Below are 11847 nucleotides of genomic sequence, written 5' to 3'. Positions count from 1 at the left end.
AGTTGATACACATTAGAAACTGAACTTATAGTTCTAGTGTTGAAAGAGGTATTGAAACAATAACTAAGACTAAACTTTGTAGATAGAGACTTGAGATTTGAAGAGGTGTTGCCAATGCTGGGGGCTTTAGGAGATGATGGTGGTGGAATGCAATCAAACTTGTATAAACCAACATGTCCAAGAGAGTCACTCAAGAGTATCTTAGATGTAGTCTGACATTTGACAAACCAAGAATTAGCATGGAACTCAAAAAAGATAGAATTATCTTTTGCAAATTGGCTGACACTTATGAGATTTTTGGTGAAATTATGAACAGAAAGCAGTTTACTTAATTTTAGAGATCTATGAGGACAGAAATTTGAGGGAAAGACCATAGAGCCACGAGATGTAATGGACAAACCTTGACCATTACCAATTTGAACATGATATATGCTAGGCAGAGAGATTAATCCATGAGGTTGATAGCTTCAGTTGTGACGTGATCGGAGGCTCCTGAATCAAGATACCAATGTTGGTTGTAGAAAGAGGAAACTTTAGTTCCAGCTAGCAAGGCTTAAGGACTTGGTCCAGAGTATTGAGGGGAGAGGGAAGGACTCATAGGTCGAGATTGTTGTAGATGCAGAGGATTAGGTGCTTTGTAACCAGGTTGTGTCCATACATTGGACTGATTTGCTCCATACTTACCATAGGTTACAGGTGCACCATAGTAGGTGTTGGAACCATAGGGATCATGTGTATGTCGATAATAGCAATAATTGGCATCATGCCCAATTTTGTAAAAAACAAATTAAATTTTAAAAAAAAAATCTTTTTATTAGATGTTATTAAGAATATAGATTTATGTATGTTTTCATTCAAGTATTTCTCCTAAGAACACTAACACAGACATCATGAGTTTTCATCTAACAATGAAATAAGGTTAGGTTGTTTTATTAAGAACAAATAATTCTTTTAACTAAACTGGTTTTGTTTAAACATATTATCAAAGATAAAAATACATTGGGATTACCGATAATATGAAAACATATTGAAAATTATAACTAAACTGGTTTTGTTTAAACATATTATCAAAGATAAAAATACATTGGGATTACCGATAATATGAAAACATATTGAAAATTATCAAGTTTTATAACACCGGGGATGGGATTGGTCAAAATTCCATGACTCAATCAAAATTAGAACTCTTTTGTTATTGATTATGTATAATATATACACTTTTCTGTGATTTTATAAGTAATTTTTATAACAATTTATATAAAGACAGTAAGTTATTTCAAACTTAGGTTTGGAATTAAAAAATTCAACAATGGAAAAATTTAATGGTTTAACAAAATAATAATTACATAACCTTTAAAAATATATGTATATCTCAATATTTTCTAGTAATATTAAAATAATGAAATTTTATTGATTTATTAAAATTGTAATATCTATAATAATTATAAACAGAGTTTTATTGTGGTGAAAGATAACACACCGATACTATTCAGGAAGAAAATAATTTGGATAGATACAAAATAAACCACTTAAAGACCAGTTTGAAAGGGCTTATTTGATCTTATCTACCGATGTAAATTTTGTGTCACAATTAAGGAGCTGTTGATCATGCTTTCATTCTACAAAATATAACTAACAAAAAACATATAAAATGTTCACATATCTAACTCAATTCTTGAACCATGCAATCTAGCTCCCAAGACAAGGAGCAAAAGAAAAAGAGACAATATAAAAATATATAGATGAGTAAGCACAAACATAATGCCAAAAAAAAGTGCCTTACTAAAAAGCAATAATCATATCAAAATCTTTGAACATTAACTACTTAAATCAATGCAAAGCATTTAAACAAATCCAAATTCTGATCAGATTATAACAATGTCATGACCTTATAATATTTTAAACTAAGGTACAATTGACTTCAATGCCCACTGAAAATTCTAAACTCATATTCCTGTAAATGCCTTCTTTGCAAGATTAGAAGATCCGGCTGGGAGAACTTTCAATACATTAAACCTGACTGTTTTTGAAATTGGCCTGTGAACATTGTAGAAGTAAATGTAAATAGAGAGCTTAAACACACAACAAATTAATTGTTCTTGAATAAACTAAAAATAAACTTTGTTTTTCAGCAAAGCTCTAACCTGCACTGGCCAATAGTAACATGATCTCCTTCCTTCACTCGGAAACAAGGTGAAACGTGCGCAGGGATATTAGAATGACGCTTCTCGTATCTAGTAACACCAAATAGTCATTACACAATTGTGGCAAACAAATACATCAAAACAGCTCACAGTAGTAAGAAAGAGTAATGAATACCTCTGATACTTCTTGATGAAGTGAAGATAATTTCTCCTAACAATGATGGTCCTATTCATCTTTGCACTATGACAGGTACCGGCTATGATACGACCACGGATCGAGACATTGCCAGTGAATGGGCACTTCTTGTCAATATAAGTTCCTGTATGAAAAACATTAGAAGAAGTCCTCCGGATACAGACACAAGTAACCTTATATGTACAAATAAGAAAATGAAAGACTTGATGTGGCTCAGAAAAAATATAAGTACAATAGATTCTGACTCCATGCAATGAATCTTGTAAGAAAGAATTCAAATCCTAGAAATTGAGATAACAAAAAGACTCTATCTAATTGCACACCAAAGTTTGTATTTAAAGGAACCAATTAGAACTATAATATTTAGTTGGCTAGACAATTATTCCTAACACATGAATGATACACAATTTGAGTAACTACAAATTCTCATCAACGCCGACACTGGTGTCTGGTGTCTGAAACAGACATCACACTTCAGATTACATTTAACTTATTAATTTTTTTCAAATCATTACCAGTGACCGGTGTCAGTGTGTGCTTCATAGACTACACTTTCTTATATACAAACCTTTTGATGTGTCCAGTCTATCTATCGATGATTCTTAGAACACAATGTCACAATGTCAACTCCATTGTATTAGTAAAATACTAACATTAGCATATCAATGTTCATAGACATTCCAATCTATCTATCTATGGTTCTAACCACAAAATGACAACTAGATAAACAGTTAAGCATAGGTATTCATATCAGTATACACTCCATTTTATCATAATAAATAATCACTGAAAGAATAAAAAATAATAACATTAACATGAATATCAAAATCACACAAAATACGTGAATTAACAAACCTTCAATGGCATCCCTGGGAGTCTTGAATCCAAGTCCAACAGATTTCCAGAATCGGTTTCCACCCTTACCAGGTCTCTTCCCCTTCCCAGATATCTTCGAGCTTCATAAAAAAAATACAGATTCACCAACATTGAAATTGAAACCATAATAACAACATTCATACTAAAAGATGAAAGTTTCGCAGAATTACCATAGGAACACTTTGGGTTGCTTCAAATAAGCCTTCTCAGTCTGCAAATTCGAAATCAGAAAGCAATTAGAAAATCGAAAAACCATCAAAAGCACGTAGAAGAAGCATTGATCTGAAGGTAACAAACTTGCTCCGCCATGGTTGGTTGTTGATGAGGGTTTGTTTCACACCGGGAAGTTTGCAGCGGCGGCACTGGGTAACCCTTAACCTGAAATGACGATGCTAGTTTTATAAAGAAGAACAAATTTTGTTGAGTTTTCTTTTTTTTTTCTTTCTATTATTTGGGCTTTACAACATTGGATAACTAACAACTCAAATTGGGGTAACTTTTTCACCGTACCTTTTCTGATACACCCCCGACTTTTAACTATAGCAAATCAAATGGAATTACGCTTATACGTATTTCAACAAATTACACATCTTTATTTTATTTTGATTCTATCTACTAACATTGCTCCATTAATCTCTTTTTTTTATTTTTTAATGTTATTTTAAAATATTTTTTATTTCAAATAAATATAATCATACTATATGTAAATGATCATTTACATATAGTATGATTATATGTATTTGAAATAAAAAATATTTTAAAATAACATTAAAAAATAAAAAAAAGAGATTAATGGAGCAATGTTAGTAGATAGAATCAAACTAAAATAAAGATGTGTAATTTGTTGAAATACGTATAAGCGTAATTCCATTTGATTTGCTATAGTTAAAAGTCGGGGGTGTATCAGAAAAGGTAAGGTGAAAAAGTTACCCCAATTTGAGTTGTTACTTATCCAATGTCGTAAAGCCCAAATAATAGAAAAAAAAAAAAAAAAAACTCAACAAAATTTGTTCTTTGTTATAAAACTAGCATCGTTATTTCAGGTTTAGGGTTACCCAGTGCCGCCGCTGCAAACTTCCCGGTGTGAAACAAACCCTCATCAACAACCAACCATGGCGGATTCTGCGAAACTTTCATCTTTTAGTATGAATGTTGTTATTATGGTTTCAATTTCAATGTTGGTGAATCTGTATTTTTTTTATGAAGCTCGAAGATATCTGGGAAGGGGAAGAGACCTGGTAAGGGTGGAAACCGATTCTGGAAATCTGTTGGACTTGGATTCAAGACTCACAGGGATGCCATTGAAGGTTTGTTAATTCACGTATTTTGTGTGATTTTGATATTCATGTTAATGTTATTATTTTTTATTCTTTCAGTGATTATTTATTATGATAAAATGGAGTGTATACTGATATGAATACCTATGCTTAACTGTTTATCTAGTTGTCATTTTGTGGTTAGAACCATAGATAGATAGATTGGAATGTCTATGAACATTGATATGCTAATGTTAGTATTTTACTAATACAATGGAGTTGACATTGTGACATTGTGTTCTAAGAATCATCGATAGATAGACTGGACACATCAAAAGGTTTGTATATAAGAAAGTGTAGTCTATGAAGCACACACTGACACCGGTCACTGGTAATGATTTGAAAAAAATTAATAAGTTAAATGTAATCTGAAGTGTGATGTCTGTTTCAGACACCAGACACCAGTGTCGGCGTTGATGAGAATTTGTAGTTACTCAAATTGTGTATCATTCATGTGTTAGGAATAATTGTCTAGCCAACTAAATATTATAGTTCTAATTGGTTCCTTTAAATACAAACTTTGGTGTGCAATTAGATAGAGTCTTTTTGTTATCTCAATTTCTAGGATTTGAATTCTTTCTTACAAGATTCATTGCATGGAGTCAGAATCTATTGTACTTATATTTTTTCTGAGCCACATCAAGTCTTTCATTTTCTTATTTGTACATATAAGGTTACATGTGTCTGTATCCGGAGGACTTCTTCTCATGTTTTTCATACAGGAACTTATATTGACAAGAAGTGCCCATTCACTGGCAATGTCTCGATCCGTGGTCGTATCATAGCCGGTACCTGTCATAGTGCAAAGATGAATAGGACCATCATTGTTAGGAGAAATTATCTTCACTTCATCAAGAAGTATCAGAGGTATTCATTACTCTTACTACTGTGAGCTGTTTTGATGTATTTGTGTGCCACAATTGTGTAATGACTATTTGGTGTTACTAGATACGAGAAGCGTCATTCTAATATCCCTGCGCACGTTTCACCTTGTTTCCGAGTGAAGGAAGGAGATCATGTTACTATTGGCCAGTGCAGGTTAGAGCTTTGCTGAAAAACAAAGTTTATTTTTAGTTTATTCAAGAACAATTAATTTGTTGTGTGTTTAAGCTCTCTATTTACATTTACTTCTACAATGTTCACAGGCCAATTTCAAAAACAGTCAGGTTTAATGTATTGAAAGTTCTCCCAGCCGGATCTTCTAATCTTGCAAAGAAGGCATTTACAGGAATATGAGTTTAGAATTTTCAGTGGGCATTGAAGTCAATTGTACCTTAGTTTAAAATATTATAAGGTCATGACATTGTTATAATCTGATCAGAATTTGGATTTGTTTAAATGCTTTGCATTGATTTAAGTAGTTAATGTTCAAAGATTTTGATATGATTATTGCTTTTTAGTAAGGCACTTTTTTTTGGCATTATGTTTGTGCTTACTCATCTATATATTTTTATATTGTCTCTTTTTCTTTTGCTCCTTGTCTTGGGAGCTAGATTGCATGGTTCAAGAATTGAGTTAGATATGTGAACATTTTATATGTTTTTTGTTAGTTATATTTTGTAGAATGAAAGCATGATCAACAGCTCCTTAATTATGACACAAAATTTACATCGGTAGATAAGATCAAATAAGCCCTTTCAAACTGGTCTTTAAGTGGTTTATTTTGTATCTATCCAAATTATTTTCTTCCTGAATAGTATCGGTGTGTTATCTTTCACCACAATAAAACTCTGTTTATAATTATTATAGATATTACAATTTTAATAAATCAATAAAATTTCATTATTTTAATATTACTAGAAAATATTGAGATATACATATATTTTTAAAGGTTATGTAATTATTATTTTGTTAAACCATTAAATTTTTCCATTGTTGAATTTTTTAATTCCAAACCTAAGTTTGAAATAACTTACTGTCTTTATATAAATTGTTATAAAAATTACTTATAAAATCACAGAAAAGTGTATATATTATACATAATCAATAACAAAAGAGTTCTAATTTTGATTGAGTCATGGAATTTTGACCAATCCCATCCCCGTTGTTATAAAACTTGATAATTTTCAATATGTTTTCATATTATCGGTAATCCCAATGTATTTTTATCTTTGATAATATGTTTAAACAAAACCAGTTTAGTTAAAAGAATTATTTGTTCTTAATAAAACAGCCTAACCTTATGAAAACTCATGATGTCTGTGTTAGTGGTCTCTATTTGTTATATCCGTGTCTACCTAAGAACTTTTTGTGTTCTTAGATCGGAGCTTGTTTAATTGCTTCAACTCGTTGCTTCAACTCCTTCTCGTCAACCTAACCTCTCTTCAACTCTTAATAAAACAATCTGATTTTTTTTCACTGATGCAAATGAAAATCAACTCTCGTCAACTCAGATCAGATCGGAGCTCCATTCTCTCTCAAAAGGTATCAGATCTATTTCAGAGTTTCTTGCTCGTGTTCGTACGATTGTCGACACACTGATGTCCATCGGTGATCCGGTTATACACGTGATCAAATTGAACTCATCCTCGAAGCTTTACCATCTGAATTTGACTCAGTAGTAGCGCAGTAAACTCAAAATCGAAATTCATTTCTTTGGATGAACTTGAATCACTGCTTATAACTCAAGAATCTAGGGTTTAAAAATCAAAGATGTTGCTGAGGTTGTAACTGTTAATCTTACTCAAGGAGGTACGCAAACAGCAAATTCCAACTATCAAAATCCGGAAAATCCTGAACCCAATGGTGGTAACTCTCATGGGTTTTGGCAGTGGCAACTACTTTCGAGGAAAAAGTGATTGTGGAGGAAGATTTCGAGGTCCCGGTGCTCGCAATGCCAACATAAACTCTGTTCAATGTCAAATCTATTACAAAACTGGGCATGATGCCAATTATTGCTATTATCGACATACGCATGATCCCTATGGTTCCAACACCTACTATGGTGCACCTGCAACCTATGGTAAGTATGGACCAAATCAGTCCAATGTATGGACACAACCTGGTTACAAAGCACCTAATCATCCGCATCTACAGCAATCTCCACCTATGAGTCCTTCCCTCTCCTCTCAATACTCTGGACCAAGTCCTTAAGCCTTGCTAGCTGGAACTAAAGTTTCCTCTTTCTACAACCAACATTGGTATCTTGATTCAGGAGCCTCCGATCACGTCACACCTGAAGCCACCAACCTCATGGATTCAATCTCTCTGCCTAGCATATATCATGTTCAAATTGGTAATGGTCAAGGTTTGTCCATTACATCTCGTGGCTCTATGGTCTTTCCCTCAAATTTCTGTCCTCATAGATCTCTAAAATTAAGTAAACTGCTTCCTGTTCCTAATATCACCAAAAATCTCATAAGTGTCAGCCAATTTGCAAAAGATAATTCTATCTTTTTTGAATTCCATGCTAATTCTTGCTTTGTCAAATGTCAGACTACATCTAAGATACTCTTGAGTGACTCTCTTGGACCTGCTGGTTTATACAAGTTTGATTGCATTCCACCACCATCATCTCCTAAAGCCCCCAGCATTGGCAACACCTCTTCAAATCTCAAGTCTATATCTACAAATTTTAGTCTTAGTTATTGTTTCAATACCCTCTTTTAACAATAGAACTATAGGTTCAGTTTCTAATGTGTATCAACAATGGCATCACAAACTTGGCCATCCTAGTCATGAGGTCTTAAAATAGGTTCTCAAATTGTGTAATGTCTCAATTCCTAATAAATAATTTGATGAATTTTGTAATGCTTGTTGAATGGGAAAGGTTCACAGATTACCTTATACTTCTTCAACTACTATTTACACAAAACCCCTTGAATTAATTATATGTGATCTATGGGGACCTTCCCGTGTTCAATATACTTGTGGCTACACTTGCTTCCTGACATGCGTAGATGCTTACAGTAGGTACACATGGATTTACCCTTTAAAACTAAAATCTCACACCCAATACATTTGTTCCGTTTAAAGCCTTAGTTGAATTACAATTTGGCCTCAAAATTAAATCAGTTCAAACTGATTTTGGGGCGTGGGGTGGGGGTGGGGGTGGGTGAGTTCAAACCTCTCACACACTTTCTGGCCTCACATGTTATTATCCATAGAATTTCTTGTCCTCACACTCATCATAAAAATGGATCAGTTGAAAGAAAACATAGAAATGTTGTAGAGACTGATTTAACACTCTTAGCTTGAGAAAATTTGCCTATCAAGTTTTGGAATCATGCCTTTATTACAGCTACCTATCTCATCAATAGGCTCCCCTATTCAACTCTAGGAAACACCTCATCCCTTTTCTTGCTCTATTTCAAATTCCCTGATTATTAATTTCTAAAAGGGTTTGACTGCTACTGTTTCCCTCACACCTTATAATTCAAACAAATTGGCTATGCACTCAAAAGAGTGTCTTTTTCTAGGTTACTCTCCCACTCATAAAGGGTACAAATGTCTTGGTTCTAATGGCAAAGTGTTTATCTCAAAAGATGTCTTGTTCAATGAATGCAAATTCCCTTACTCCACCATGTTTCCTTCCTCAAAATCTACACCTGTTTCTATTCCCTCAGGTCTGTCCTCTGGGTCTTCTGTCCCTATATCCTTATTCTGTTCTAGTCCTCCCACTCAGGTTCCTGTCAGTCTTGTTTCAATGTCAACCAAAATGAGTTCTACTTCAAATTAGGCTGCAATCTCCCAGCATAGTCACTCACCAACTGATCTTCTCGAGCCAAACATAGACATGATATCAAACTCTCTTCTCCATACATATCATTTTCCTTTTGTAGTTCCCTAAGTCAAACCCCTGTACTATCTAATTCTGCATCTGAGTCTTCTCCTTTGGTTTCTGATGACACAAGTTTTCCTTCATCCTCCACAATCATAGTCGTACCCGCTCCATCCATTCATCCTCTCAACACTCATGCCATGACTACTAGAGCCAGGCATGGTATTGTTCAACCTCATTTACAACCTACTATTCTTATTACTCACCTTGAACCATCATCTCATAAGCAGACTCTAACTATACTTGCATGGCGTGCTACAATGCAGTCAGAACATCATGCCCTTTTAAGCAACAAGACTTGGTCTTTGGTCCCTACACCATCTCACAGAAAACCTATTGGGTGCAAATGGGTATTTAGGGTAAAAGAGAACCCTGATGGTTTTATCAACAAATACAAGGCTAGGTTTGTGGCTAAAGGGTTCCACCAAGTTGAAAGGTTTGACTACACAAAGACTTTCTCACCTATTGTCAAGCTAGTAATTGTGAGAACAATCTTAACTTTAGCTATATCTCACAAATGGGCCATTCAACAACTGGATATGAATAATGCGTTTCTGAATGGACAACTCAATGAGGAAGTTTACATGCTGCAACCACCAGGATTTGAGAAAGGTGAACCAGGCTTGGTGTGCAAGCTTCAAAAGGCCTTATATGGTCTTAACCAAGTCGCAAAGGCCTGGTTTAACAGACTTAAAAGTGCTCTTATGCGGCTTAGCTTTTCTGCTAGAAGATGTGATCCCTCCTTATTCATGCTACTCACACCTACATGCTCCATATTAGTGTTGGTCTATGTTGATGATATATTCATCATTGGGTCATATACACCATTCAATAAAAACTTGTCACCAAACTCAACATGGAATTTTCTCTCAAGGATCTTGGCCAAATGGACTATTTTTTTGGGCATTGAGGTTACTTATCTCTCTAATGGCTCTCTTATGCTATCTCAAGGTAAATACATAAGGGATCTTCTCCTCAAAACCAACATGGCCTCAACCAAGGGTATAATTTCTCATATGGCTTATAGTACAAAACTTTCCAAAGTTGGCTCAGCTCAGGTTTCTGATCCTACACACTTTAGGTTTGAAGTAGGGGCACTTCAATATGCCACAATGACTAGACCTGTGAATTCTTTTGCTGTAAACAAGGCGTGCCAATTCCTATCCAATCCACTAGAAGATCATTGGAAATATGTGAAAATAATCTTAAGATATATTTAAGGCACCGTCTCTTATGGATTGCTTCTTCACCCTGCAAATCTAAGAACTCCTATTACCATCACATGCTTTTGTGATGCAGACTGGGCCTCTGACCCAGATGACAGGTGTTTCACTTCTGGGGCCTGCATTTTCCTAGGTCCAAATATAGTCTCTTACTGGGCTAAAAGAAAACTATAGTTGCTAGGTCAAGTGGTGAGGCTGTATAGAAGCTTGACCCATGCAACAATAGACATTCTTTGGCTTCAGTCATTACTGCAAGAACTGCACATCAAGCATCAGACTCCTACTATTTTGTGTGATAACCTAAGTGCTATGTCACTTGCTCACAACCCTGTTCTGTATGCCAGAACCAAACACATGGAACTCGACATTTTCTTTGTTAGTGAGAAGATGCTCAACAAGGATCTCACTGTTTCTCATATTCATGCTTTTAACTAGTGAGCTGATGTGTTAACAAAACCCCTTTTTACTACTAGGTTTCTATTTCTCAAAAGCAATATTAAGGTGGTTGAAAATCTTGAGCTTGATCAACCACCATAAGTTTGAAGGGGGAGTATTAGGAGTATAAAATATCCCTTCCCTCCAGCTTATATAAACTGAGTTAGTAAAGTTCAGTTAGGTGTAACAAACTATAAATACTAACTGATGTAACAAAATGTGAACAAAGAATTCAGTTATGCAATTCTATTACTCTCTCTCTCTCTCTCTCTCTCTCTCTCTCTCTCTCTCTCTCTCTCTCTTAATCTTGTCTCTCCATCGTTCTCTCCAATTCTAACACATTTTATAATTCCAACGCAACAATAATGAATTTTTCCCAACACACCCTTTATTATTTATTACTATTTATTCTTCTAATTTTTAAAATTTTTTCATCATCTATAATAAATGGATAATAATATTATAAAGTCATGTATAATTTCTCTTTCCCATACAACGATAATTATGTTTCTTAATTTGCGTGAAATGTCTAAAATATCTTATAATTTGAGACAGAGGGAGTATAGAGAAGCATTTGATTCTTATCCTAATTAACTTTAATTTGATATAACTACCTTTCAATAGTTAGTTATAGTTAATATAACTAATTATAACTAACTCTTGTTAGTTGTTCTCTAATACTCCCTCAAACTCATAATGGAGTGTAAGTCTATGACTTTGAGTTTGGTATGAAAATAAGTAAATGAAACAGTAAGCAAAGGCTTAGTTAACATGTATGCAATTTTTGCATGGCCAAAACATGTTGGATTTACAACTTCCCTTCTATTACACGCTCTCCAAAAAAGGGAATATCGAGTTCTATATGCTTGGTTCGTGC

At 34.2% G+C, this 11847-nt stretch overlaps 2 protein-coding genes across 2 annotated transcripts; one reads left to right on the top strand and one right to left on the bottom strand.

The window, feature by feature from the left end:
• Positions 1-1759: 1759 nt before the first annotated feature.
• On the bottom strand, positions 1760-3657 carry LOC127097286 (40S ribosomal protein S11). The gene is made up of 6 exons (XM_051035788.1): positions 3514-3657; positions 3387-3427; positions 3196-3296; positions 2320-2464; positions 2145-2234; positions 1760-2037 (listed from the first exon to the last, which is right to left on the bottom strand). The coding sequence occupies exons 1-6, from the start codon at positions 3523-3525 to the stop codon at positions 1947-1949; spliced, it is 480 nt and encodes a 159-aa protein (XP_050891745.1). The 5' UTR covers positions 3526-3657; the 3' UTR covers positions 1760-1946.
• A 604-nt stretch (positions 3658-4261) lies between these two features.
• On the top strand, positions 4262-5955 carry LOC127097285 (40S ribosomal protein S11). Its single transcript, XM_051035787.1, has 4 exons — positions 4262-4523; positions 5255-5399; positions 5481-5570; positions 5678-5955. Exons 2-4 carry the CDS (start codon positions 5341-5343, stop codon positions 5766-5768), a joined length of 240 nt encoding a protein of 79 aa, XP_050891744.1. The 5' UTR covers positions 4262-4523; positions 5255-5340; the 3' UTR covers positions 5769-5955.
• Positions 5956-11847: the final 5892 nt, after the last annotated feature.

This window comes from Lathyrus oleraceus, chromosome 6, assembly GCF_024323335.1.
Source record: "Lathyrus oleraceus cultivar Zhongwan6 chromosome 6, CAAS_Psat_ZW6_1.0, whole genome shotgun sequence".
Lineage (NCBI taxonomy): Eukaryota > Viridiplantae > Streptophyta > Magnoliopsida > Fabales > Fabaceae > Lathyrus > Lathyrus oleraceus.
This window is presented reverse-complemented; position numbering and strand designations above follow the sequence as displayed.

Excerpts from the sequence above, each read along its gene's own strand:
- LOC127097286 (XM_051035788.1), bottom strand. Across the intron at positions 3,297-3,386 it reads CAACCCAAAGTGTTCCTATG|CTCGAAGATATCTGGGAAGG; the intron begins GTAATTCTGCGA and ends TTTTTTATGAAG. Across the intron at positions 2,235-2,319 it reads TTCATCAAGAAGTATCAGAG|ATACGAGAAGCGTCATTCTA; the intron begins GTATTCATTACT and ends TGGTGTTACTAG.
- LOC127097285 (XM_051035787.1), top strand. The coding sequence starts at position 5,341 with ATGAATAGGACCATCATTGTTAGGAGAAATTATCTTCACTTCATCAAG. Across the intron at positions 5,400-5,480 it reads TTCATCAAGAAGTATCAGAG|ATACGAGAAGCGTCATTCTA; the intron begins GTATTCATTACT and ends TGGTGTTACTAG. Across the intron at positions 5,571-5,677 it reads GTTACTATTGGCCAGTGCAG|GCCAATTTCAAAAACAGTCA; the intron begins GTTAGAGCTTTG and ends CAATGTTCACAG.